At 36.6% G+C, this 26,787-nt stretch overlaps 13 protein-coding genes across 13 annotated transcripts; 8 read left to right on the top strand and 5 right to left on the bottom strand. All coding sequences in view use genetic code 12, as the record gives it.

Moving 5' to 3' along the window:
• Positions 1 to 657: 657 nt before the first annotated feature.
• MAE1 (malate dehydrogenase (oxaloacetate-decarboxylating)) lies at positions 658 to 2,627 on the top strand (the record flags this gene model as incomplete). The annotated part of the gene is made up of 2 exons (XM_067690431.1): positions 658 to 1,334; positions 1,400 to 2,627. 2 exons carry the CDS (start codon positions 658 to 660, stop codon positions 2,625 to 2,627), a joined length of 1,905 nt encoding a protein of 634 aa, XP_067548897.1.
• A 135-nt stretch (positions 2,628 to 2,762) lies between these two features.
• Positions 2,763 to 5,987, bottom strand: I9W82_001662 (uncharacterized protein; the record flags this gene model as incomplete). Its single annotated transcript, XM_067690432.1, has 1 exon — positions 2,763 to 5,987. The coding sequence occupies one exon, from the start codon at positions 5,985 to 5,987 to the stop codon at positions 2,763 to 2,765; it is 3,225 nt and encodes a 1,074-aa protein (XP_067548898.1).
• A 1,694-nt stretch (positions 5,988 to 7,681) lies between these two features.
• I9W82_001663 (uncharacterized protein) lies at positions 7,682 to 8,935 on the top strand (the record flags this gene model as incomplete). Its single annotated transcript, XM_067690433.1, has 1 exon — positions 7,682 to 8,935. The coding sequence occupies one exon, from the start codon at positions 7,682 to 7,684 to the stop codon at positions 8,933 to 8,935; it is 1,254 nt and encodes a 417-aa protein (XP_067548899.1).
• Positions 8,936 to 9,191: 256 nt separating this feature from the next.
• I9W82_001664 (uncharacterized protein) lies at positions 9,192 to 10,379 on the top strand (the record flags this gene model as incomplete). Its single annotated transcript, XM_067690434.1, has 1 exon — positions 9,192 to 10,379. One exon carries the CDS (start codon positions 9,192 to 9,194, stop codon positions 10,377 to 10,379), a length of 1,188 nt encoding a protein of 395 aa, XP_067548900.1.
• A 406-nt stretch (positions 10,380 to 10,785) lies between these two features.
• Positions 10,786 to 15,693, top strand: CHC1 (clathrin heavy chain; the record flags this gene model as incomplete). Its single annotated transcript, XM_067690435.1, has 1 exon — positions 10,786 to 15,693. The coding sequence occupies one exon, from the start codon at positions 10,786 to 10,788 to the stop codon at positions 15,691 to 15,693; it is 4,908 nt and encodes a 1,635-aa protein (XP_067548901.1).
• A 67-nt stretch (positions 15,694 to 15,760) lies between these two features.
• On the bottom strand, positions 15,761 to 17,026 carry I9W82_001666 (uncharacterized protein; the record flags this gene model as incomplete). Its single annotated transcript, XM_067690436.1, has 1 exon — positions 15,761 to 17,026. The coding sequence occupies one exon, from the start codon at positions 17,024 to 17,026 to the stop codon at positions 15,761 to 15,763; it is 1,266 nt and encodes a 421-aa protein (XP_067548902.1).
• Positions 17,027 to 17,192: 166 nt separating this feature from the next.
• I9W82_001667 (uncharacterized protein) lies at positions 17,193 to 18,710 on the top strand (the record flags this gene model as incomplete). Its single annotated transcript, XM_067690437.1, has 1 exon — positions 17,193 to 18,710. The coding sequence occupies one exon, from the start codon at positions 17,193 to 17,195 to the stop codon at positions 18,708 to 18,710; it is 1,518 nt and encodes a 505-aa protein (XP_067548903.1).
• A 19-nt stretch (positions 18,711 to 18,729) lies between these two features.
• On the bottom strand, positions 18,730 to 19,824 carry SWD3 (Swd3p; the record flags this gene model as incomplete). The annotated part of the gene is made up of 1 exon (XM_067690438.1): positions 18,730 to 19,824. The coding sequence occupies one exon, from the start codon at positions 19,822 to 19,824 to the stop codon at positions 18,730 to 18,732; it is 1,095 nt and encodes a 364-aa protein (XP_067548904.1).
• An 83-nt stretch (positions 19,825 to 19,907) lies between these two features.
• On the top strand, positions 19,908 to 20,570 carry I9W82_001669 (uncharacterized protein; the record flags this gene model as incomplete). Its single annotated transcript, XM_067690439.1, has 1 exon — positions 19,908 to 20,570. The coding sequence occupies one exon, from the start codon at positions 19,908 to 19,910 to the stop codon at positions 20,568 to 20,570; it is 663 nt and encodes a 220-aa protein (XP_067548905.1).
• A 206-nt stretch (positions 20,571 to 20,776) lies between these two features.
• Positions 20,777 to 22,000, bottom strand: I9W82_001670 (serine/threonine/tyrosine protein kinase; the record flags this gene model as incomplete). The annotated part of the gene is made up of 1 exon (XM_067690441.1): positions 20,777 to 22,000. One exon carries the CDS (start codon positions 21,998 to 22,000, stop codon positions 20,777 to 20,779), a length of 1,224 nt encoding a protein of 407 aa, XP_067548906.1.
• Positions 22,001 to 23,044: 1,044 nt separating this feature from the next.
• On the top strand, positions 23,045 to 23,794 carry I9W82_001671 (mitochondrial 37S ribosomal protein YmS18; the record flags this gene model as incomplete). Its single annotated transcript, XM_067690442.1, has 1 exon — positions 23,045 to 23,794. One exon carries the CDS (start codon positions 23,045 to 23,047, stop codon positions 23,792 to 23,794), a length of 750 nt encoding a protein of 249 aa, XP_067548907.1.
• Positions 23,795 to 24,217: 423 nt separating this feature from the next.
• On the top strand, positions 24,218 to 24,966 carry RPL25 (60S ribosomal protein uL23; the record flags this gene model as incomplete). The annotated part of the gene is made up of 2 exons (XM_067690443.1): positions 24,218 to 24,224; positions 24,542 to 24,966. 2 exons carry the CDS (start codon positions 24,218 to 24,220, stop codon positions 24,964 to 24,966), a joined length of 432 nt encoding a protein of 143 aa, XP_067548908.1.
• Positions 24,967 to 25,085: 119 nt separating this feature from the next.
• On the bottom strand, positions 25,086 to 26,597 carry I9W82_001673 (uncharacterized protein; the record flags this gene model as incomplete). Its single annotated transcript, XM_067690444.1, has 1 exon — positions 25,086 to 26,597. The coding sequence occupies one exon, from the start codon at positions 26,595 to 26,597 to the stop codon at positions 25,086 to 25,088; it is 1,512 nt and encodes a 503-aa protein (XP_067548909.1).
• Positions 26,598 to 26,787: the final 190 nt, after the last annotated feature.

Here is a 26,787-nt window from a genome sequence, read left to right on the forward strand (position 1 = left end):
TTCATGCATACCGTCTCACGAATCATTGCAGGAAATGAGGCATTGCATTTACGTTGTATTCAGTAGTGCTATGAAAAGAACATGCGAGACAGACATGTTTTACACAAAACGTATATTCCGCAAAATCGTACAATTTTGCTCCCCTTTCTTTTCGAAGATTCTAGCACCAATTTGTAGTACAAAGCTTTACCTGTGGACATCATCACAGTGGCAGATGATACCATAATCAACACATTTTTGTCCTTCTATCTCCAATTCTCTGTTGCGCCCGATCACCCTTTCTATTTTAATGCATCTATCACCAACCGGAAATAGAAGAAAACAGAAATCCTTTCCCAACAAAAAACACAAAATCACACAAAGAGAAAAGAAAAGAAAAGAGAAACAAGCCGCACTTCGGATTGACATACGTCCGACAAAAGCTTTGCTGCTGTACATCATACATACAACAACACTGTTCGTCTAAAACCGGATCAAAAAAAAAAAACAAAAAAAAAACCACAGCCATTGATTTCGAAGATATAAACTTCTTCGTTTGCCTAATTGACAATCAAGAGTGGTCAATTATACTTATTCAACTGGTTTTCATTTACAAGTTTTGCTTTGTCCTTTATCCCACCCACGTTTTCTTCAAAATAATAATATTATTTTGCCAAGATGTTTCATATCAGATTAATCAACCAAATTTCAGCCAAACACGTCCAATGTTTAAACTCATCAACCTTGAAAACTATATCGAGAGCAGTATCAACCCATGTCCACACTCATACAGTCAAGACTCCAATTGGATTAGATGCAGCAATCCAAACATTGAAACCCAAAACCACCAGATTATCAACTGAAGGTCCAATTGAATGTCCACTCGATGGGTTTGCTTTATTAAACTCGCCTTTTTTTAACAAGGGTTCTGCATTCACTGAGGAAGAAAGAGAAGCGTTTAAACTTGTGGGTCTCTTGCCTACTCAGGCCAATTCGTTGGAAGAACAAGTTGATCGAGCTTATCAACAGTTTAAAATTAGAGTTGATGATATGGCAAAGAATTCATTTATGGATTCAATGAGATTACAGAATAAGGTGTTGTATTTTGCTTTGATTAAGAAGCACATTAAGGAAATGTTGCCAATTATTTATACACCAACTATTGGAGATGCAATTGAGGATTATTCTCATAGATTTAGGAAACCAGAGGGATGCTTTTTGGATATCAAATCCCCGGAAACTATTGAGGAGAGATTGGCACCATTTGGAACTGAAAAGGATATTGATGTTGCTGTTATTACGGATGGATCAGCAATTTTGGGTATTGGGGAATGGTCAATCGCAGGGATTTTAATGTATGTATGAGCATTGTTTGGAGACGTGAGATTTATTTTACTAACACACACATTTTTTTTTTTAGCACTATTGGTAAAGGTAGTATCATCACCGTTGCAGGTGGTATTGACCCCAGAAGAGTATTGTGTATCGGCATCGATGCAGGTACAAACAACAAAAAGCAATTAGACGATGAATTATACATGGGAAACAAATTCCCTCGAGTTGAAGGTAAAGAATACTACGATTTCTTGGACAAGGTAGTCCGCGCATTCAAAAAGAGGTTCCCATCTTCAGTATTACATTTTGAAGATTTCGAAACTTCAGCAGCTAGGAACTTGTTGGAATCGTACCGTGACAAATTACCATGTTTCAACGATGACATTCAAGGTACTGGATGTGTTGTTGTTGCCGCTTTGAAAGCCGCTCTTAAAGCGACTAATCGTAAAATGGATGATAGCAGAATCTTGGTCTATGGTGCAGGATCAGCAGGTATGGGAATCGCTACTCAAATCGCATCAAATTTGAGAACTGATGGGTTTAGCGAAGAAGAAGTGCAATCGAAATTGTTCCTCATGGATAGATTTGGCTTAATTACTGAATCAACCGAATCTACACCATCGCAAAAAGTCTATGCCAAGAAGGATTCAGATTGGGAAGGTATCGACAAGACAAATTTGGTTGAAGTCGTCGACAAAATCAAACCAACTGTGCTAATTGGCTGCTCTACCCGTGCTGGAGCTTTCACTGAAGACGTTATCAAGACCATGTACAAGTACAACCCGGACCCCATCATCTTCCCCCTCTCCAACCCCACCAGACTCCACGAAGCTGTTCCTCAAGATTTAATGAAATGGACAAATGATCGAGCATTAATTGCCACAGGGTCTCCATTTGCACCCGTTGACGGTATTGACATTTCGGAAAACAACAATTGTTTTGCGTTCCCCGGTATCGTTCTTGGTTCAGTCTTGTCGAGAAGTTTGAAAATCAGTGATGAGATGATTTCTGCCGCAGTTGAACAATTGAGTTTATTGTCACCAAAGATTACCGACCCCAAAGGTGGATTGTTGCCTGATATCACTGAGATTAATGAAGTTAGTGCCAAAGTTGCCACTGCGGTAGTTTTGGAAAGTTTGAATCAAGGTTTAGCTAGAGTTGAAAATGAACATAGACCAAATGGTCAATATGTGCGTGTTCCTAGAGATTTTGAAGATTGTTTGAAATGGGTGAAATCGCAAATGTGGCAGCCTATTTATCGTCCATATGTGAAAGTTGAACATATTCCACATATTCATACTCATCAATATTGAGAAAGATGAGTAGTGTTTCGTAGTTCTTTTTAATAGAGTTTTAGAAATTAAAAGAGATTTGCTTTTACATGATGATAAACCGTTACCGTTGACATTCTAACATATCTATAAATTACAACATAAATACGAACCCCTCTATGCATAAAACATCCTCGTTCTTCTCTTTTCAACCTTATCATTGCCAGATCGACCACCGCCATTATTCAAATACAGCTTAGCATCAGCCTCACACATGATTCGATCATTAACCACATAATAATCCTCATCAATGGGGCCATGACAACAACTACATTTCAAACAATGCATATGCCACTTTTGACCCAAGTCATTTTCAATACATGAACCTTCAATTCCAACACCACATGATTTACATGTAGTCGCATTTAATAAATGATAATGTTGGAAACAATATGGCTCATCATCAAGCACATAACATTGAACTTTCTTATTGAAATGGGTTGGACACGATTGGTACGAACATTTGAAACATGCGCGATGCCATTGGCCGGATAATTCACCAGTTTTGGAAAAGATCGCCTTGAGTGAACCTCTAGCTGATGGATCGATTGGCTGATGACAGGATCGACATGGTCCCATACCTGGTTCATAGCGACTCAACCTTGGCTTGGATTCAGATATGCTGGTGTTGTCTGTGTCGTTGTCTAATGGATCAAGTTGAGGGTCCATGGCATTATCAGAAACGTCTGGGGTTGCTCTAGGCATCTCTTCTTCAAAGTGATCTATTTCAGCAATGATTTTGGTAAATTCAGCAGAATCCTTTCTCTCAGGTACACCATATGGGTTGTGATAAGGATCATTATCCTGTAGACTCATGTCCTTCTTGATGGGAGAAATGTGTGAATGTGAAACTGATAATGGTTTGATAGATTCAATTGAGGCAATAGACATTTCATCACAGTTACTATCCTTGGTGTTGTTAGAACCTGCACTATCGCGAGATTGTTGTACCTCATCAACATCTTGTACGGTAAATTGTGGGATAGGAGGGCGTGGGGCAGATACTGTCGATTCTTGAGATACAGATTTCTGAGGTGATGCATTCTGCAACATATTCTCTGCCTCATCTTCTTCCTCTTGATATTCAGGTTCACCTCCACTTTTCAAGTGTTGCAATTGAGCTTCCAATTCCCGTTCAATACGTCTTTCTTCCTCATCGACTTCATCAGCGGAATCTTTTGAAAGTATTGAGCTAACTGTAGATCCACGTTTGTAATCGTCAGACTTGTTCATTGGCTCAGTTGATAAGAATTGTTGATACTCTTGTGCGTGTTGCTGCTGCTGCTGCTGCTGCTGCTGCTGATGATGATGATCTTGTGAATGATGATGCATGCTTTCCTCAGGATCCTCCATAAGACGACCATTCAAAGAGTTTTCAAACCTAGCTGAATTCAAATCTGGAGTCATTTGACTTAAAGCTGATTGGTTGTAAGGACCCGATGAAGATTGGTGAGTCTCTTCCAAATCCTGTTTAAACTCATCCAAAGCAGGCGACAACTTGTCTTCTCTTATTTGAGAGTAAGTGGGCTGTCTAGGAACACCAGTTTGATAGCGTTGCTGATTTGGTAGTACCATTTGATGCTGGTTACTTGGTAGTTGTTGACTCATTGGAGGTTGTGGATGATAATATGGTTGTTGCTGCTGAATCGGACCAACCATTGGTGGTGGGACTGGCCTCATTTGCAGGCGTGGTGGACAACTAGGTGAATTCGAGTGATGCTGGCCATTATTGTTCCAAGTAGGTGGTGCTGTTGGTGGAATCCCCGTCATTGATCTAGGCATGCCTGTATTAGGCATCATAGGAGGAATACCTGCCTGATTTGGCATACCAGTCATTGATCTGGGCATACCAGGACTAGGCATACCAGCACGATGATACATGGCTGTCGGCGAAGGTCCTGGTCCTTTGTGCATTGGTGGTTGTTGTCCTTGTTGATATGGGCCTGTTGGTGAAACCATCCTTTTCGAGCCTGGCATTGGAGGCATACCATTCATTTGATTAGCAAAAGATTGTTGTTGAAAGCTGGGGGAATAGTTTGGACTTACAGGGTAAGGCACAGGTCCATTGGATGCTGGACTTATATTTCTGTTAGCTTGAGGTGGGTATGGACCAGCACTTGGAGGTCCATTCATCAGAATTGGTGGACGTTTTCTCATCTTTCTTGGATCAAATGGTTGAGTAGGAGGAGGAGGAGGTGATCGCTGATTGTACATTTGCAGTGAAGGAGCAGGACCACTGGCAGACATTGGTGTAGGGAGCTGGTAACCATCTTGAGCATATTTATCCTCTTTAGAAGTAGATTCTGAATAGTTTGATGAATCTGTAGTTTCTGGGACTTCTTGAATAACCTCTTGATGAATAATGTGAATGGAATTATTGGATCTATTTGAACGATAAGAATGAGAAGAGTGATGAGATGCAACAGAATGATCAGAATGGTTGGAATGTTGTAATGGAACAGAATGGCTTGAGTGATGAGAAGAGGTATTGGAGTTTTTTGAATGGAATGAATGCATTGATGAGTTTGAGTAGTTGGATGGAGGAAGCTGTGGTTCTTGGTGGTTATACTCTTGCTGGTTGTTGTACTCTTGTTCTTCAACATTGTTGTTCAAGTCAAGTGTCAAATTCTTTACATTCTTTGGTTGTTTGTATGGGTTTGAATTGTTTAAAGTTTGTTCCTCTGCTTCATCATTGTCGTATTGAACAGTTCTAACAGTTTGCCCAGACAGATCATAGCTGTGATTAGACACATTTGAGTGTTTTCTTTCGTACTGTTCACCTCCATATGGATTAGGATTGTTGTTGTATTGTGTTTCTTGTTCATATGGGTTGCTATTGTATTGTGTTTGTTGTTCATATGGATTGTTATTGTACTGCGTTTGCTGTTCATTATATTGAGAATATTCAGGTGAAGTTCTATGACTTGTTGAAGCAGAGTTGCCATCGTTTTGTCCATATGAGTTCATTGAATTTGATTTACTTGATTGTGATGATGATTCACCTGATTTTACTCTTGAATCAGTAGTAGGTATATGAGCCCCCACTAAAGGAAGACTTTCTTTGGTTGCAGTTTTGTAGCTTCTTCCACTTCCATTGCTTCTGTTGCCGAAGGAATCACTTGATTGGTTTCTTGTACCCCAACGACTTGAGCTTGAGATTGATCTATTTGAACCTCTATCTTCACCATTTTGCTGTTGTTTATAAGCCTTTTTATTAATTTCGAACCCTGCACGTTCATAAACTCCTCTATATTTATGTACTGGATTGAAAGGAGGGAATGCTGAGTCTAGTGAGCGTGGTGAGTGTTCTGCTTTACGTATAAACGAAGGAAATGACTCCATCTTAGGAGATGGTTGGTGTGGTTGGTGGTGCATCATTTTTTTTGAGAGAAGCCGAGGTTAAAATAGGTAAATGAGTGGAATAGTTTCTGTTGTTTTTGTTTGGTGGAAGTGGTGTGTCTCTCTCTTGTGTTGGTTAGTTGATAGTAGTTATGACTATTTTGAATACAGGTAGGTGTCTAATATCTTAAATGAATCAATTCAATTGGTAATGTGGTTTTACAAGTGTGTTGTAAAATAAAAATTTTTAGTATACCCGTCTACCTATTGAAGAAGAAGAAAAAGAAAAAAAAGAAAAACAGACGAAAATAAAAATAAAAATAAAAAACAAAAAATAAAAAAACAACATAAGAAACATAAGAAACATAAATCATCTAAAACATAAATAAAACACACTCCCTGCAATGGTTATATTAATTGTATAACAGATATATATGTATTTTGTACAAATCGCGTGTTTTTTTAATTTATAAAAAGTATATATCTATTTACTCTCTCTCTTTGATTAAACTGTTTGTATTGTATTGTATTGTATTGTGTTATTGTATTTTTACTCAATTGGGTCTTTTTGTACAATATAAACTACTGCATATAACAAAAGTAAAAAATGTAAACAATTTGTTCTTCTTTTGTTCTATTACGTAATAAAAACTTTTACTTAAATTCACGTGTTTGTGTACTTTATATCACGCTACCATATGACTTTTTAAAAATACAATACTCAAAACCACACACCACAACTCAAAACTCAAACTAGGACGAAACAGTTGTCAAACAGGACATACATAAACTCTAAAAGATTGGCTTTAAGATTCGTAATATATGTATATATATATGATTCGTAAAAAAAAGTGGTTCGTTTATTTATCGTGCAAGTGACCACTTCCCTGCAGCACCAAAAAACCTAAATCTTTTTCTTTTTCATCTCTTAGTGCGTTAGTTTAACTAAATACATCTGCATATACACATACACAATAATTGTTTGTTTTACAAAAACTAGCACCACCTATGGAGAAAGTAGTACCTGTAACTAAACTTAATCTTAACTAAGCAAAAAAGGCTCTATTGAAAAGAAGAGTAAGCAGCATACACTGCATCTATTGGTATCTTCGCTGTCAATGATTTTTTTTATAAAGCGCGTTTAACACTAAAAGAGACAAAAAAAGAACAAAAAATGGAATTCCAACTTTCAATTTTCAATAGTGGTAGCGTTTTGAACTGTATCGGGGATTTGGTCAGGCAATGAAAGGATGTACCAACCTGCGATGAAACTAACATCGTTATTAACCTTTGAGTTGTATCTATAGCAGATGAGACCCACTTTCTTGCTGCCGCTTTCTTGATCTGGCTTGAGATCAAGTGGCTCAAATTTAACAAGTACACCACCAAAAGTGAAGACCGACGATGTTCAAAGTATTGAGGTTTATCTCCTTGTCATCACTATGGCATGCAACGTATACAGCATTAGTTATCCCGTCAGTTTTACGAAGGGTGTTGGAGTTGGAAATTTCACCATTATACAGTTGCTTCTCGAAAGTGATAATTCGCAGCCAAAGCAAAAAAAATAAACCATTAACTTGTTAGGAAGGTATTGTATAAGATTTACCCCCCGATATAAATAACACCTTCTTGCAGTCTTACTTTTGCAAAATTTTAATCTTGTCCTCCTCCTGCCCCGTTGACTGAAGCAACCAGTAATGGTTTCACTTGTTCATCTACCTGAGCATGCATTACAACTGGTCTTCAATAATATCAATCAACACCAAGCCATTGCACTCGCACCTTTACATTCAAAACTATATTTTACAACAAAACGCAAGCTTTACTATTATATATATGTTTACGACATAAAAGAGGATGAGTTCCTTGCTTACAAACTTGGCCCTCTGAGTGTTAATTGTGCACTTCCTAATTTCAGATTCCCCAAACATATCAACAATGAATCCACAAACAACTGTACAATCATCTCATTGAAGACATTGGAAAATTATTTGGATCAAATGGATGCAAATGAAACAATAAGCTACTTGTTGATGTTTCATGAGCCTGTTGAACTTTTTGAAAGGATTCTCGACCATTTCAAAACAATTAAATACTTTATTGCAAGCAGGTTTGACGTTGGTCAATTAGACAGCAGGTGCAGTCACTGCCTTCGTCATAAATGCCATGTTTTTGATCCAATTTCCAACAAAACAGTGTTTAGGGAGAGGTGCCAAATCATCGGTGATACAGGTCTATATACATACGATTCATCAATGGTTGTCTGTTGGGTTTGTGGCCCCTTTTGGCGTTCAACATTACATCCTGACTATGGTCAAGTTGATCTTACACTCTTCCTGAAAGTGAAAAGAATGCATGTAATAGTTCAAGGAGAAAACGAATCCTTATTCAAGATCACTGAAATGGTTAATACCTCTATCCTTTCTGAATTGTTTCTTAGTGGTTCCACATATTTGGACACTTTTTTCAACAGTAATTTTCAAATGGATAATGATTTTCCTAGTTTAACAGTATTAGGATTGAATCAAGAAGTAATATCTCTATGGGAAGAGAATAAAGACAAGAGGGTAATTACTCAATTATCACACCAATCACTACAACACGTAATCATTGGCACTCATTTTGTGACTGAACAAGTTGCTACAGAAGTTTGTCAATTGTGTTTGCAATTTCCAAAAGCAAGTATTAATTGGAGTTGTTTGCGATGTTCACGCAATACGCCAGTTTTCATTGAACAAATGTTTAGGTTCAGTCATGTTGTACCAAAAGGATTCGTTGGAGTACTTTGGAGTTTTAAATCTTCTGAATATATGGAACCCATACAACTGAAGTATTTAGTTGGTGTATTAGGCAATGAACAAACTGTGGAGCTTGTCAAATACTATTCTGATGCTGAGTTAATTCAATTGATGACAATAACTCGTTGTCGAAACAGTTTATATTTTTACTAAACAAATGAGATACTCTTACATATGGTAAAGTGTAAATCCAAACTGTATATACGACGTACAACTCCAAGTAAAGCAAATTTGTTAGAAATCATATGGTAGCGTGATAACCTTAGTACACAATCAAGTGAAAAACTTTAGCGTCTTAATGACGCTAAATGTAAACATGCGACATTGAACTAAAAAGTTTTGACACTTTTAAATCTCACAGCACAATATACAAAGGTACTTAGACTATCCTTCATACACTATATAAATTATGGAAAGAGTATATGCAGCTCTATCTATATCACTCATCACAAACAAAAGATTCACTATATACTGCGACAATGCAATAGAATCTACGGCCCACTTTATTGAAGACATTTTACAACCGTGTGGATTCAATGACGAGCAATATACAATTATCGATTTACTTGAATATAAGAACATTGAAGATATACTACATCAATCTACTATACTAAACACAAATGGTGATTTAGAATTCAAGAATACAGTCATATGGCAAAACCTACAACAGTTGGATCAACTACGACAGAAGCAATTGTACAAATTCATTCTTCAAGTTGAAAATTATAACAAAAATTTGAGTAGCTGTGACAGTCAATCAGTAACAATAACCTCCAATGGCTCCTCATTCAACGTCGTTAAACCACTCATATTCACCATCATCCCATTCTTGGAATATAACTTGTACAATAACAAAATATATCCATATTTAAAAGAAATGTTTTGGTCAAGTGTAACAATCCCACCAGTCACTACTACTTACAATGAATTTGTCCACTTTGTACCTGAATATAAATCAACTATACTTCAATTGAGATCCAAAATTGATATGGTATACGTGAATCCTACAATTAAAAGCTACATATACTCATTAATTGTTTTCATTAGATGTCATCGTTTGGCATCGTTGGCCCCCAAACTGGTGCGTGTACCAACTGCTACAATTACATACGTGGAAGATTTCTGTAAATCACTGGTGCTTTGGAGGAGACAATTGCAACTGAATCGAATCAGTATGACTGATACTACAGTAGCAACAACTTCTAATGACGAAAATGAAAATGTGTTGCAAAAAACCGCTACTGCTGCAGCAGACTTGGAGTTGGAACAAGAGTCAGAGTTGTTTGTGACACCAGAATATGTCAAGATTGCAATAAAAATAGTTGGCTACTGGTTAGTCGATTGGGAAACTAATCGGAAGTTTGCAAATACCGAGGACTTGAAACTTGATGAAAATGATGATATAACATTGAAGAAGACTTTGGATAATAAGAAATTGGAGATTTCAATGTTGACTGGGGATTGGTATGGCAGTGAATATTATTGTGCAAATGAACTACTTAAAGGTTATAAAGCTAAAAGAGATGTGAAGAGTCCAACTGGCATGACTAATAGGATAGTCGATGATGCTATTGAAGAAGTAAGGCCTCCAATGTAGTATATATATAGTGTTGTATACTTGACTGTTACTTTGAGATCGGTTATAAAAATAAAAGTAGGTCCGAATGTCGCAATAAATACAGTTATGACATTGACAATTGAACAACGCAAAAAAATAAAATAAAAATAAAATAAAAATAAAAAAAAAAAAATAAAAAACTCAACGAACAAACCAACGAACATTTTTTACAACACAAGAGACAAAAATCTCACACATCCAAAGGCAAACAACACTACAAACTATTAGAATTTCAAACCATATACTATCAGAGATTAGAGAATTGACAAATACGTTAACAAGAAGATACTGATAGATTGGATTATATTAAAGTTTAACTAGACTTACACCACCACCGGCCTCCCCCCCTTTTTTTTTCTATTGCTTTTTTTTTATATTTTCAACCATGTCTGATATTCCAATTGATTTCACTGAACTTACCCAATTAACCCAATTGGGTATTTCCCAATCATCTTTAGACTTCAAATCAACTACCTTGGAGTCAGATCACTATATATGTACTCGTGAATCTGGTCCACTGGGAAACACTGTTGCTATTGTTAATTTGAAGAACAACAATGAAGTCACGAGAAAGAATATGACTGCCGACAATGCTATAATGCACCCACATGAATTTGTCATTTGTTTAAGAGCAAATGGAACCACTTTGCAAATTTTCAATTTGGGTACCAAGCAACGATTAAAAGCTTATACTATGGATCAACCAGTCATATTTTGGAAATGGCTTGATAATCAACATCTTGGTTTAGTTACAGAGTCCCTGATTTATTTCTGGAATGTGTTTGATGGCACTAATGATGGTCCTACCAAATTGACTGATAGACATCATACCTTGAATAATGCTCAAATTATCAATTTTGTTGCTGAGCCAGATTTGAATTGGTTTGCTGTAACTGGTCTTGCACAGGAAGATGGTAGAGTTGCTGGTCATATTCAATTATATTCAAGGTCGAGAAATGTTTCTCAACCAATTGAAGGTCACGTTTGTAAATTTGCATCATTGACTTTAAGTGGTGCTGTTCAACCAACTAAGGTGTTTTGTGTTGGTAACAAGAATGCTCAAGGACAAGGAAATATGCACATAATTGAAATTGACCATGTTGATGGAAACCCACCTTTCCAAAAGAAGGTTGTTGATATTTTCTTCCCACCAGATGCCACTAACGATTTCCCAATAAGTTTGCAAGCTTCAAACAAGTATGGAATTGTTTACATTTTGACCAAGTATGGTTTCATCCACTTGTACGATATGGAATCAGGAGCTAATTTGTTTGTCAATAGAATCACCGCTGATCCTGTCTTCACTGCATCCAGCTACAATGATGGAACAGGATTATTGACCATCAACAAATCAGGTCAAGTATTGAGTGTCGAAGTGAGTAGAGACAAGATTATTCCATATGTATTGGAAAAATTATCCAATGTAACCTTGGCTATTTCATTAGCTAGTCGTGGTGGATTCCCCGGTGCTGAAAACTTGATTAATCAACAATTCCAAGCATACTTGAACCAAGGTGACTACACTAATGCCGCCAAAGTTGCTGCTTCTTCAGAACAATTGCGTACTCAAGATACCATCAACAAGTTGAAACATATAACTCCTCAACCAGGACAAATTTCTCCAATTTTGCAATATTTTTCAACTTTGTTGGACAGAGGTACTTTGAACAAGTATGAATCTATTGAATTGGCCAAACCAGTGTTGCAACAAGATCGTAAACCATTGTTTGAAAAATGGTTGAAGGAGAATAAATTGACCTCCTCTGAAGAGTTGGGTGACATTGTTAAATCTTATGGTGACGCTGCCTTGGCTTTGGCTGTTTATATCAGAGCCAATGTCAATATCAAGGTTGTTTCTTGTTTGGCTGAATTGGGACAATTTGACAAGATTTTGCCATATTGCCAGAAAGTTGGATACAATCCCGATTACACTAATTTGATTCAAAACTTGGTTAGAGTCAGTCCTGATAAGGCTAGTGAATTTGCCACTTCATTATTAGCTGGTGACACACCATTGAATGTCGAACAAATTGCTGATTTATTCTTTTCTCAAAACTATATTCAACAAGGTACAGCTTTCTTATTGGATGCATTGAAGAGTGATTCACCATCAGAGGGACACTTGCAAACTAAGGTTTTGGAAATCAACTTGTTGCATGCACCACAAGTTGCTGATGCCATTTTAGGAAACCAAATGTTTAGCCATTATGATAAGCCAACCATTGGTAGATTGTGCGAAAAATCTGGATTGTATCAAAGAGCTTTGGAACATTATGATGATTTGAAAGATATCAAGAGAGTCATTGTTCACACCAATGTCTTGCCAGGTGATTGGTTGGTGTCGTACTTTGGCCAATTAAATGTCGATCAATCCATTGCTTGTTTGAAGGAGTTGTTTAGTCACAATTTGCAACAAAACTTGCAAGTGATTATTCAAGTTGCTACTAAGTACTCTGACTTACTTGGTGCTAAAAAGTTGATTAAATTGTTTGAAGAGTACAAATGTACTGAAGGATTGTATTACTATTTGAGTTCAATTGTCAACTTGACTCAAGATCCTGATGTTGTTTTCAAATATATTCAAGCTGCCTCCAAGATTGGTCAAACTAAGGAAATTGAAAGAGTTGTTAGAGATAACAATGTTTACAATGGTGAAAAAGTAAAGAATTTCTTGAAAGAAGCCAATTTAGAAGATCAATTACCATTGGTTATTGTATGTGATCGATTTGGGTTTGTTCATGATTTGATTTTGTTCTTGTACAAGAACAAACATTTCAAGTTTATCGAAGTTTATGTTCAATCCGTTAACCCTGAAAACACCCCTCAAGTCATTGCTGGATTGTTGGATGTTGATTGTGATGAATCTGTCGTCAAGAACTTGTTGATGTCAGTTTTAGGTAGAGTTCCAATTAAGCCATTGGTTGCTGAAGTTGAAAAGAGAAACAGATTGAAAATTTTATTGCCATATTTGGAAAAGACCTTGGAAGGTGGATCTAATGATCAAGAGGTTTTCAATGCGTTGGCTAAAATCTATATTGACTCAAATAACTCACCAGAGAAATTTTTGCAAGAAAACAACAATTACGATACTTTAACTGTTGGTAAATATTGTGAAAAAAGAGATCCATATTTGGCTTACATTTGTTATGCCAAGGGTGGCAATGATGATGCATTGATTGAAGTTACAAATGAAAACAAAATGTACAAGTACCAAGCTAGATACTTGTTGCAAAAGTCAAACCTTGATTTATGGAACAAGGTTCTTTCATCTGACAATGTTCACAGAAGACAATTGGTTGATCAAGTTATTTCCACTGGTATTCCTGAATTGGATGACCCTGAACCAATCTCAATCACTGTTAAGGCATTTATGGAGAATGAATTACCTGAAGAGTTGATGGAACTCTTGGAAAAGATTATTTTGGAACCATCTGCATTTAGTGAAAATGCTTCCTTACAAGGATTAATGATTTTGACTGCCATCAAAGCTGATTCATCTAAAGTTTCCGGTTATATTGAAAAACTTGATAAATTTGATCCTCAAGAAATTGCTCCATTATGTATCGACAATGGTCTCAATGAAGAGGCTTTTGAAGCTTATGATAAATTTGAATTGAGAACTGATGCCATGAAGGTTTTGATTGAAGATATCGTTTCCTTAGATAGGGCAGAACAGTATGCTGAAAAGTATGACACTTCTGAATTGTGGTATCAACTTGGTACTGCTCAATTGGATGGATTGCGTATTCCAGAAGCTATTGATTCTTATGTTAAATCCAAGAATCCAGAAAACTATGCTCAAGTTATTGAAATTGCTGAACATGCTGGTAAGGAAGAAGAATTGTTGCCATTCTTGGAAATGGCTAGAGAAACTTTGAGAGAGCCAGTTATTGATGGTGCATTTATCAATGTCTATGCTTCATTGGACAGATTGAATGATATGGAAAACTTTGTTTCGGGAACAAATGTTGCTGATTTGGAAGCCATTGGTGATAAATTGTTTGATGCCAAGAATTACAAGGCAGCCAAGATCTTGTATGGCAATGTTTCCAAATATTCCAAGCTTGCTACTACCTTGGTCTACCTTGGTGATTACCAAGCTGCTGTTGATTGTGCTAGAAAAGCTTCCAACACTGAAGTTTGGAAACAAGTTAACAATGCTTGTATTGAAAGTAAGGAATTCAGATTGGCACAAATTTGTGGTTTGAACTTGATTATTGATGCTGAAGAATTACCCGAATTGGTCAGGACTTATGAATACAATGGATATTTCACTGAATTGATTACTTTGTTTGAAAGTGGATTAGGATTGGAAAGAGCTCACAAGGGAATGTTTACTGAATTGGCCATCCTTTATTCCAAGTATAGTCCTGAAAAGGTTATGGAGCATTTGAAATTGTTTTGGTCAAGAATCAATATTCCTAAAGTCATTACTGCGTGTGAGGAGGCACATTTGTATCCTGAATTGATTTTCCTTTATTGTCATTATGAAGAATGGGATAATGCCGCATTGACAATGATTGATAAATCTGAAGTTGCATTTGATCATGCATCTTTCAAGGAGATTGTTGTCAAGGCCCCCAATTTGGAAATTTACTACAAGGCCATTCAATTTTATATCAATGAACATCCATCATTACTTGTTGATTTATTGCTGGTTTTATCACCAAGATTAGATTTGCCTAGAGTTGTTAGAATGTTTGTCAAGAGTGATAATCTTCCTATGATTAAACCATTTTTGGTTTCTGTCTTGGACAAGAATAATAGAGTTGTGAATGACGCCTACCATTCATTATTAATAGAGGAACATGATCACAAGGCTTTAAGAGATGCTATTCATTCTTATGATAGATTTGATCAAATTGATTTAGCAGAAAGATTAGAGAACCATTCACTTGTTTACTTTAGACAAATTTCAGCTTTGCTTTTTGCTCAAAGTAAGAAATTCCACAAGTCAATTTCGATTTTGAAGAAGGACGGTGATTGGGTCAATTTGTTAAAGGTTGCCTCGGGATCAAATCAAAAAGTTGTTCATGAAGTGCTAGACTACTTTGTATCCACTGGTAATTATGAGGCATTGGTGGCGTTGTTGTATACATGTTACCATTTGATTGATTCAACTTATGTTGCTGAAGTTGCATTTGAGTATCAATTGAGCAACTTTGTTGCTCCTTATAAGATTTATAAGGATTATGTCCAAGACCAGAAGTTGATTGAATTATTCAAGAGACTTCCAAATAAGGAAGAAGAGGAGGAAGAGAATGAACAACCTAAATTTATGCTTACCTATTAATAAAAGTTGGACTTTTGTATATTACTATATAGTTTAAAGATACTTTGATGTTAAAGGTCTCTCTATCTTACCTCCGTTCACCTTTGAAATTCATCATTGTAACCTTTTCAACCTTCTTAATCTTCTTTACACACACACAAAGCAATACAGCAAGAGCAATACTCGAAACAACAACAATAAACTCAAACCCACCATCTGATTCCTCTATAAAATTCTCCAAATTCATACCATATAAAGCAGCAAGATACAACGCCACCCCCATTGACAAAAGCCCCGTTGAGAATTTCAACCCCAACAACATCAATTCATTCCGATTAGAGTCCAACACAATATTGATAATCTCCTCAGTGGTTTTGATTTGTGATCGTAGATTTTCAACCGTTTGAACAATCTCGTCGGATGTCTTGTAGTATGATTCTAGCAACATCTCAATTTCGGCGTGGTTTGTCCCCGTTCGTGGATCAGTCAAGTACATTTGGTTCAATTCATCATCGCGTTCAAGTAAATCTTCAAGCAAGTCTCGAATTAGTGTTGCTTTTTGTTGAAACTGTGCTAGTTTTTTCGATTGGATTAACAAGTATCGTAGTTTGTATCGTTCTATACTTTCGTCAAGGCCCGAGAGGACATTAGTGAGGATTGTTTTGTGGACTTTCATTTCGGTGGTAAGGTTGGATAGGACGTGGATCAAGATTGCTTCCAAGGCTCGAAACTCATAATACTCTGCTTCTTCGTGAGCGTGTTTGACTTGTTGGTGGTTATGCGAGCTAGTTTCTTGAAGTTTATTCTCCATGAGTTTTAAAAGCTGCAGCTGTGAATGGCTTTCATACTTGACTGAATGAGCCACTGAGGAAGAAGAATCAAATATCGTGACTTGATCCTTTTGAATAAGAGCACGAATATTGAGCAAGTTCAACATGATGCAGTTCTTTCTCATGACTAAACTAGGCACAAGTTCAATATTATGCATAGTTGAAGATGGAACCATGGATGTAGATGCTGATACTGCAGTTGAGGTATGTTTTGATAATTTTCGGAAATCACGAGGCACCAAGTTGTAAAGTTTCATAAATTTCGATTTCGGTACTTCTTTCCCATGATGTGTCATTTGTCCTTTACTGTTGAATATTGTACATTTTATAAGTTCATTCTCTTGGGATTTGGATGATGATAAGGTTTTGTAGATGAATAAATCTTCAAAGGAATCTCGCTGTTTAGGTTTGGGTTTATGTTGAGTGGATTTCGTAGCGAATGCATGTACGGAATGCCGTAGGAGAGTAGTTGGTATATTTGTAGCCGCCGTCTTCTGTATTATATGCCGTATGGTTGGTAACATCTTTGTCCTTGCCTAATGATGAAATGGATCTTCTTTTCATCTTTAACTTTCTTTTCTTTTTTTTTTTTTCGCAATCAAAACGTTACAAACCCACAACACGTCACAACAAAGACAACAGATCAACAGCTCTACAGCTCAGCTCAAACACGATAACCCTTTCTCCTAAATGAGAGTAAATTCAAGCGATGAGATAGAGATATTTGAAGAAATAGGTCGAGGCGGATTCGGAGTAGTTTACCGCGGCATAATCAAATCTACCAACCAAGAAGTTGCAATCAAACAAATTGATCTTGAACAAGACGCAACCGACTTGATTGAAATCAATAAAGAGATCCAAATTTTAAGCGAATGCAAATCACCACAAATAACCGCATACTATGGATCATTCGTTAAGCATTATAAACTTTGGGTCATTATGGAATATGTTGATGGTGGGTCGATTTATGACTTGTTGACTCCGGGCACCATAACCAATGAGGCAACTATTGCTTATATTGTTAAAGACGTATTGATGGCTTTAAAATATCTACATAATCAAGGCAAGATCCATCGAGATTTGAAAAGTCAGAATATCTTGGTTAACAAACATGGTGAAATAAAATTGACTGATTTTGGCGTTAGTGCTCAGCTAAGTTCGAATTTTTCGAAAAGAAACACTACAGTAGGTACGCCATATTGGATGGCTCCTGAAGTAATATTAAATCTGGAGTCGGGCCACGGTTTCAAAGCTGATATTTGGTCATTGGGGTGTTGTGCATATGAGATGTTTACTGGAAAGCCACCTTTGCAAAGTCACATTGCTCCTATGAAAGCATTAAGATTGATTTCACAATGTCAGCATAATGGCGATTTCATTAAACTTATTGAATTGGACCTGTTGGATGACGCGTCTCGAGAGTTTCGAGATTTCCTAAGTTGTTGCTTTATTGAAAATAGTAAAGCTAGATTTGATGCTAACAAATTATTAAAGCATAAATTTGTGAGTGGTGGTGGGGTGCATAATGATGACCAAGAGTATGGTGCTAAACTTGTTCGGAAATTGATTACTAGGAAACAATTGTGGAACCAAACTAATGCAAGTTTCAAACCAAAGTCATTTTATGTTGAGACTGAAATGTACCATAATCAAGCTAAATGGAATGATGGTGATAAAGTTGACGTAAATGATGATAAGGTGTCAGAAGTACATTTTGATATTAGTTCAATAAGCAATAGCGATCATGGTAACGATACATTGCCAAATATATCACAAACGGATATTCACGCAGAGACAAAGCGTCATTTTGACAAGATACACACGAAAGCAGTAACCAAAGTGGATTCAAGATCTGGCTTACTGGATAATCAAATAAATACGTTTAATCACCTTAAGGATGATATGACTTCACTCATAACTGAACGTAATGAAAAGATTGTTTTATTCCAATATTTGAAGTATATGTACAAGGAACTATCTAAAGAGAAGAACAGTGCATTGGGGAAATTGATTTTGCCTCATACAACTTCACGACATGAGGAAGGATCAGTGTCTTCAAAAACATCAACATCGGCATTAACTCTAACCACGTCTGCCACATCAGGCACAACATCTTCAACGACGCTCAAGAGTCGAAGCAAACACAACAAGTTTGACGAGATTGAGCACAGCTTGATGGAATCATGGTTAAGGAAAACAAAGACATAACACACGTCACCCTCTGAGATTATTGTCGTTTCCAATTTGCATTCAATTTAAATAAATTTGCCACTCCATCAAGACCACCAGTGACGAGCAATTTCCCCTTTTCAAAAGTATCAAGAGTCAACACTGCAACATTTACGTCGCCATCATTACTTGTTTGACGTTTATACAGCCACACCAATTCCTTCAGTTTAATATCCCAACATAAAACTCCATTCAAATCACTACCACTCAAAATACAATTCAATACATCACCATCACCATCACCATTGTCAACATTAATAAACCTCAGTTCACAATTATACTTTTCACAAATTGGCTTTTCCTCAGGCCCAACAAAAGTCTTTACCACTTTATTCAGCATATAATCCCATAATCTAATCACCCCATCCAAACTCGTACTCAATATATATTTTCCATTGGGTGATTGTTCAACATTGGCAACGGGGAAATTCTGTAACTCGGCAGTTGAAAGTGAACTAGTGGCAGTACCATGCGATGATGTACTAGTAGTTAGGGTTTTCAAGCATTGATACGTTTCCAAATCGAATAACCGAATCAATCCATCGTATGATGCACTTATAATGATTGAATTATCAGGAGTTAGAGTTAGGCTTGATATGGGATCAGAATGGGCTGCTAATGTAGTTAAAATTTTCCCAGAGATGACATCCCAGATGGTTATTGTCTCATCGGCTGATCCACTGATTAGCAAGTTCCCCTTGGAATTGAATCGTATAGTTGTGATATGATATGTATGCTTTTTGAAAATTTTAATACATTTTGACGTTATTGTTGATGATGATGATGATAAAGTAGGTTGAGTTATTGACCAAAGTCGTATCGTCAAGTCATCCGAACAAGAAGCTAGTACCGATGAGTTTATGGGGGAGAACCTGATATCGGAGATTCCCTTGGTATGACCTAGTAGTTCACCCATGTATTGTCCTTGTAGGTTGTAAAGTTTGATTTTGTTTCCTGTTGCTAGTGCAATTGTTGAGCCATTGGGTGATATTCGGATTGATGTAATGGGGTTGGATTCTTTGATTGTTGTGCTTAGAGTGTAGAGCTCTGTGTCGTTGTGCTCATCATCTTGTGGGCTTAATGGTATACCCATGTCTTGTATAAGCTTCTCAGTGTCTACAGTAGAAGAAGAGTATTTGAGAATTCCAAAAAGTTATCAACAAAAATGCGCAACGAATGCACCACACTATCAAAGAAGCAGACAATCTACAAGCCACCAAATTATTACTGCACAACCATCAACATAAACCAAGAGAGGAACGGAAAGAAGAGAAACACGTCAACTTTACAATGGAGAACCATTCAAACAATTTATTCCGATTCAGCCTCGGTAATCTCAGATTACCCAAATCCGCCAAATTAAGAGCATTTGGAATCTACTTATCAGGTGGTCTCTTCGCAATTGGATTCTGGTCATTGATCGACTCAGCAATATACTCCAAAACCGTAAATGCATCCGACGTACACGTTACATTTATAGATTGGATCCCATTCATTTGTTCATCTTTGGGCATGTTGATTGTCAATTCCATAGAGAAGCTGAACTTGATGAATAATAATGAAAATGGTGGATCTGGTGGTGGGATGTTTGATGATGGTGCCAACTATGTTTGGGCCGCGAGAACTATATTGTTTTTGGGTTTCAGTTTGCTTGCTGGTGGAGTAGCTGGTAGTTTTATGGTTTTCATTTTAAAGTATTTGATGAAACATTATTCATTCCCTACTTTGGGTATGGGTGTTTCGAATGTTGTTTGTAATGGGTGTGTGATGTTGAGCTGTATTGTGTTGTGGTTATCGCAGAATATTGAGGATGAATATAGTTATAGCTTAGCTTTATAGGGGGGCAGGGATATAATACTCTTTTTGTTTTGCAATACCTAGAGTGAGTTGTTTCGATATAAAGGTATATATATAAAAGATCTATAAAATTTGAAACAACCTGTAATGCACTTGAAACACTGGATGGAGTCGAGTTGAACAGAATTAAATGTTATCAAAAGTAAGTTGTGGGTAGGAAATACTTGGTATCTCTCTCTCAGTCAGTTCTATACAAATCCAAGTTCACTCTTATAAGGTCCTAATAATTCCAATTCAAAATCACTAAAATTGAATAAATCCAAAACAATTGGTTCTGAAGCCCCTCTTGGATAAACTTTAAACTCTTCATAACCACCATTACCATCTGCTTTCCTTCTTCCTCTCAATTCATTGAAAAATGGTTGAACCAACACTTTTCTCGGACTTGCTCGTTGTTCAGGATCATAAACCAAAATCTTCATCAATAAATCAATAGCATCAGGTGGTGAATTACTGAAAATTTGTTTAAATCGTTCTTCCACAGTACAACTAAACAATCGAGTTGTATACATGTTGCCCCTATATTGTGGATTACTCTTGAAGAAAAAAGTGTTTGGTGGTGGACCCAACAACTTGGCAATTTCCTTCAACTGAGTCTCTGGTGAATGACCTTGGAAAATTGGTTTACCAAGAAACATTTCTGCAATTACACACCCTAATCCCCATATGTCTATCTTGGTGGTGTATAATGAGCATCCAACAATTAATTCTGGTGCTCGATAATATCTTGAACATATATAACTGACTGAAGGTTGATTTGGTTCCAATTTTTTAGCTGATCCAAAATCACAAATCTTGAGTTGAATAGTACTGGGGTCAACAAGTATATTTGATGGTTTTATATCTCGATGACTGACTCCTAATCCGTGTAAATACAACATTGCTCTAGCCAATTGGAAAGTATATGCCTTCATATGAGGATAAGGTATAGTATACTTTGATTGACGATAAAATTTAATTTCTGATTGCAATGTAGATGGTAAACATTCCATTACCAAATTCTGATATATTTTATCATCAACTGAACTTCTTTTGTCGAAAAAGAATCGTAAGCTAACAATGTTTGGATGATGTACAACACGCAATATCTCCAACTCTCTTGATTTATATTCAGTTTGAGCCGGCACGCGCTTAATTGCAAATGGACCTAACCATCCATTATCTTTGTGGTTGCGGTTGTTACCATTGGTTGACTCATTGGTGGTTCCATTGGCAGAATCATGTGATGTTGATGCTGGTGATGAATTGTTGTTATTGTCAGCATATCGTAATACGGCTTCAACAACTGTTCCGAAGGCTCCTTCACCAATTTTCTTGTACTCACGAATCGTCATTCTACTGGATGTTGATGTTTTATTATTCACCACTTGAGGTAAGGTATACTCCTTGAGTACTCCCACTGGTTGTGCCATTGTGTTGTGTGTATAAAACGCGTTGTATTGTCAATCGGCTGTGTTGTTCAGTCTAGTGTGTGTGTGTGACTTTTTTAAAAAAAATGTGCGTGTCCAAAACTGAATCAAGATATAAAAGACTGTTGATTGTTATCCAATTTGTAGGAAATAAACACTGTAGCAAAAAGTATGTAGTGTGTTGATAATGAAAAAAAAGCAATTGAAGATTGAATTTATATATCTTATTTAGACTGTTGTAATTGGTCCGTTGATTTGATTTGGTTTGATTTGATTAATTGTGTCAGAGATACTTCTTTTTGTCGTTTGATTGTGTTTGTTGTTCTGTTGTTCTGTTGTTCTGTTGTTGTTGTTGTTGCTGTGACTCAAAAAAAAAAAAAAGACATCCACATTTTGCGACACGACACGACACGACAAGCAAACATCAACCACTTCCTCTCCCTAAACTTATCTATATGTCAATCAATTTAACTAACTATTGCATTGCTACACTTGGACATCTACTCTGAAGGCAACACAACAACTAATTTTTAATGTATATAAAGACTTTCTAATTTTTTCGTATAAATTTAGGTGCAAAAAGTTTTGCATAAGAATTGTTTGTTATGCAACAATAGTAGTTCCAACAAGGGCAACAAGATTTGATCTGAAAGTCAACTACAAAGATCACGAGATGAAATTTTCCTAAAAATAAGAACTACCAACTAAACTTGTGGTTGAAATATCATATATTTTAATGAGGGAGGACACATTACATAACGATAAAAGCAGATATAAATTCTGCATGAGCATTCCGAGATCGTCTCAAAAAGAGCAGCGATACTTCTTGGACCGTCCATTCAGTAGTGGCTAGTGCTAGGTAGGTAGTTTAACTTCTCTATCTATTTCTTTTTGATATTGCTGCAAAAGGGACTTTTGACCCAAATTTTTTTCAAAAATCAATTGGTAGCATACCATCCTATGAAACAATTTTTCGTCTTCTGATTCAACATTGGAATCACAGACCAGCCCTCTAAAGACATCCACTATTCACATCCCCCCATCACCATGTTTAGGCAATGTTTTAGTGGAATATTCAAGAACAATAGGACAACTGGATTGAGGATAACTCAACTGGTGACTTCATCTCCTATCAGATTGATATATAGTTCATCAATAATACATCAAACACAACCCAACATCACAACAACAACAACAACAACAACAACATCATCATCATCATCACCAGAACAACAGCCATCCACCCCATTGTCAGATCTCAGTAAAGCAATTGAAGAAAACATCGAAGGCTCCCAAAAGACTGCGTCAAGTGCCACTCCCTTAAAGAAGCAACCTAAAACCAATGAAAAGATAGTATATTGGAAACTTTACTCAACATTCAACAGACACAACACTAGATGTACATTAGTTGCAGTCGTTGAAGACTTAAACTTTATGGAAAACAACCCTCATTTATCTTATAATGAAAAAGTACTTTATTACTTACAATTACCACACAAGGTTAAATATTCAGTTACTGCTGGTCAATTAGGTTTCAGAAAATCTCAAAGACAAGAATATGAAGCTGGTTTCCAAGTTGCTGCAAAGATGTTTAAGACTATTCAAGAAAGAAATTATATTGGTCCTAATGACAAGATTGAATTGATTTTGAAGAATTTTGGAAAGGGAAGAGAAGCTTTTCAAGCTGCTTTGTTGGGTAAAGAAGGCTCTTATTTGAAGAATAATATTGTCAGGATAAGTGATTCCACTGTGATTAGATTTGGTGGTAATAGACCAAAGAAATTACGTCGTTTGTAGGGGGAAATCTAACTGCGAAATGTGTGGCACAAGAGAAGAGGAATGTTATTCTTACTTGTATATAAACGGTATAGGTAATTCATACTATCTAAGACGGTTAAACTGATAACACTGTTGTAGGAATCAGTTTGTTTTGGTAATCTTTTTGGCAGCCAAAATAGAAAACAGTGCTTACAGCCCTAGTAGATTTATTTGCACGTGCGTGTTTTGATTAAGTTACACTACTTTTCTTTATAGTAGTATATTGTATGGTAGCGTATACTTTATGTTTTAGTAAATTACACAAACAAACATCCCTCAATACTGCACTGAGAAGGAGAAGAAAAAAAAGTTTTTGATTAAGAGAGAAAGACAAAAGTGAAATTTTTTAGGATTTTCAGACCTTTCTCAGTTAATTCATCAATATATACATCATCATCAGCAATGGGTTGTATGTTTCAACATTCATCATTCAAGAGGAACATGAGACTATACAGTGAACAGAGATACACAGTGTCAAAAGGGAGGATTTATGTCAAGGTGGGAACCAACGAGGATAGATAGATTTAGAGGATTACAGATGAGATTAATTTGACCATCTCCTGTTGTCGAAGCACAACATACTAGAAGAGGATGCGTTCATCTGTCACCACATACAAGAAGCTTCACTTCTCGTTATTCAGACACCAGCTGCATCCCTAGTACTCCGCTCACAGTCTTATGATTCAACCACAGAGAAGATTATTTTACTAACTGTCTCTTTTCTAGCAACTACTAAAGGAGCTACCGCCGCCAAGAAGGCCGCCTTGAAAGGTGTCAATGCTAAGAAAGCCGTCAAGGTAAGAACCTCCACCACCTTCAGATTACCAAAAACCTTGAAGTTGGCTAGACAACCAAAATACCAAAGAAAATCAGTACCACACTACAACAGATTGGACGCTTACAAGATTATTGTTTCTCCAATCGCCACTGAAACTGCCATGAAGAAGGTTGAAGATTCAAACACTTTGGTTTTCCAAGTTGACATTAAAGCCAACAAGCATCAAATTAAACAAGCTGTTAAGGAATTGTATGATGTTGATGTCGATTACGTAAACACTTTGATTAGACCAAATGGAACTAAGAAGGCTTACTTGAGATTGACTGCTGATCATGATGCTTTGGATATTGCTAACAAGATTGGTTACATTTAAATCTAATAAATTCTAATTAATCTGTATATTAACAAAACAAAATAAACGAGGAAATAAAGGAGCAGAAGTAGAGACTACGTAAGCGTAAGTGATGAAAGGTCATATGTCTATTAAATTTTTTAAATTAACTGTGATAGTGTGGATTCTACACACCACGTTTTCAATTTTAATCCACGATTGGCAGTTTTCGTCTTGCTTTTTAACTTTACTCTTTTGGTGTCCTTTTGGGTAAGTAGCTTGGCGAACCGTTGCTCAACTCTTTGTAATTCCGGACCACTAACTTTTACAGCAGATGAAGGAATACCAAAGAAGCGACAAAGGTCGTCACGCCGAAGAAACTCAATGACTAAGTAATCACCACTCAAGTCGCTGTCAGATAAATACAACTTGAATGAGGAAAACTCAATGGCTTCTTTACCTGACGGTGTAATCACCAAGGGAACCTCTGGCACCATGGTAAATCTCTTTACTATCCCAACTTCAAAGATTGTCGATTCGTCAAATGTTATTCCGTTATGAGCTTTTTTCAAATCGGCAATGGTTGCAAATTGTCTAACTCTGATTGAATTTCTTGTTTGTAGTTGATTGTTGACTCCAATGCCTCTGCTCAATGCCATATCGGCCTCTATATCTTGAGATAGAGATATGTCACTAGATGGAACAGCCATTGGAGCTGTTTCAAAAGTAACATGAAGATCTCCATCGTCCGAGTATTCTTCATCAGAATCAGGAAGTTGGGATTCAAAATCCGATACATTAGTCAGGACATTATTGGCGTGGTCACTAGCCGAATGTTCACTATAGGTAAAAGATTGATCGTTAGGTGGATTTGCACTGAAACTTGTGACACTGTAGTCGGGAATAGGAGTCGAGTCTTCCCTCGCTATACCCCCATCAATAACAACATAAGAATTCCTACCCCTATTGCCCCCATTATTCAACCCATCATCATCAAGATCCGTGCTTGGGCCCTGACTTTGCAAAAAATTGGGATTTTGTGACATATGATCAATATCTTCGTCCAGCACCCCATGGGTCATTATAAACTCAGTAAATCCAAATTTCAAATCAAGCTTCTTATAGTAACTTTCACTAACACATCGTTTCAACCGGTCAAGAAAATTGATAAATTCACGTTCAAGCCCTTTCATTTCAGTAAATAAATTCTTCTTGTACAAAATTCGACAAACATTACCATAACCTCCATAACACTTGTTGTTAAATTTAGCCAAATCAAAACTCATTCGAGCAATAACGACATCTGAAGTGGATGAGAAGTCATCAAATACCCTGGCGTACGATTCATAAGTATTGTTCAATTTGACTGTGAATAATTCATCTTTACTGAAAACTTTCTCATCAAGTTTACATTCAGGTAATCCAGTCACAAATGCAGTTTGATCGTCTTTGACACTCGTTCGTTGTTTGATCTTTGTTAAGTCGCTAAATAAAATTGTACCAGAATTGAAGCCCTGTGGCTTGTTATGGAATATAATAACGGGGATATTGTATCGATGCTTGACATTGGGTGGTAGGGTTTTGATATCAGGGAGTTCGGATAAAGGGTCTGTTATTACAAACCCAGGGTTTGTACCACCGTTTCTAGCAGGGAATTCGCACGGGGTTTTCATGTCACTTGTCTGATTCTGATAAAGGGTTGATTGAGATTAAATCGCGTTATTTAAAAATTATAACGCGTATCTTTGGCTTGGAGGGAATACCAGTAAATATTACAAATTTAATAATGCAATCAAAATCTTGATAGGACGAGTTTCATGGACAGTTGCTCATCAAGCTTAAAGATACGAGTAGTCAGCCTTT

Source organism: Candida metapsilosis (assembly GCF_017655625.1).
Source record: "Candida metapsilosis strain BP57 chromosome Unknown scaffold2, whole genome shotgun sequence".
Classification (NCBI taxonomy): Eukaryota; Fungi; Ascomycota; class Pichiomycetes; order Serinales; family Debaryomycetaceae; genus Lodderomyces; species Lodderomyces metapsilosis.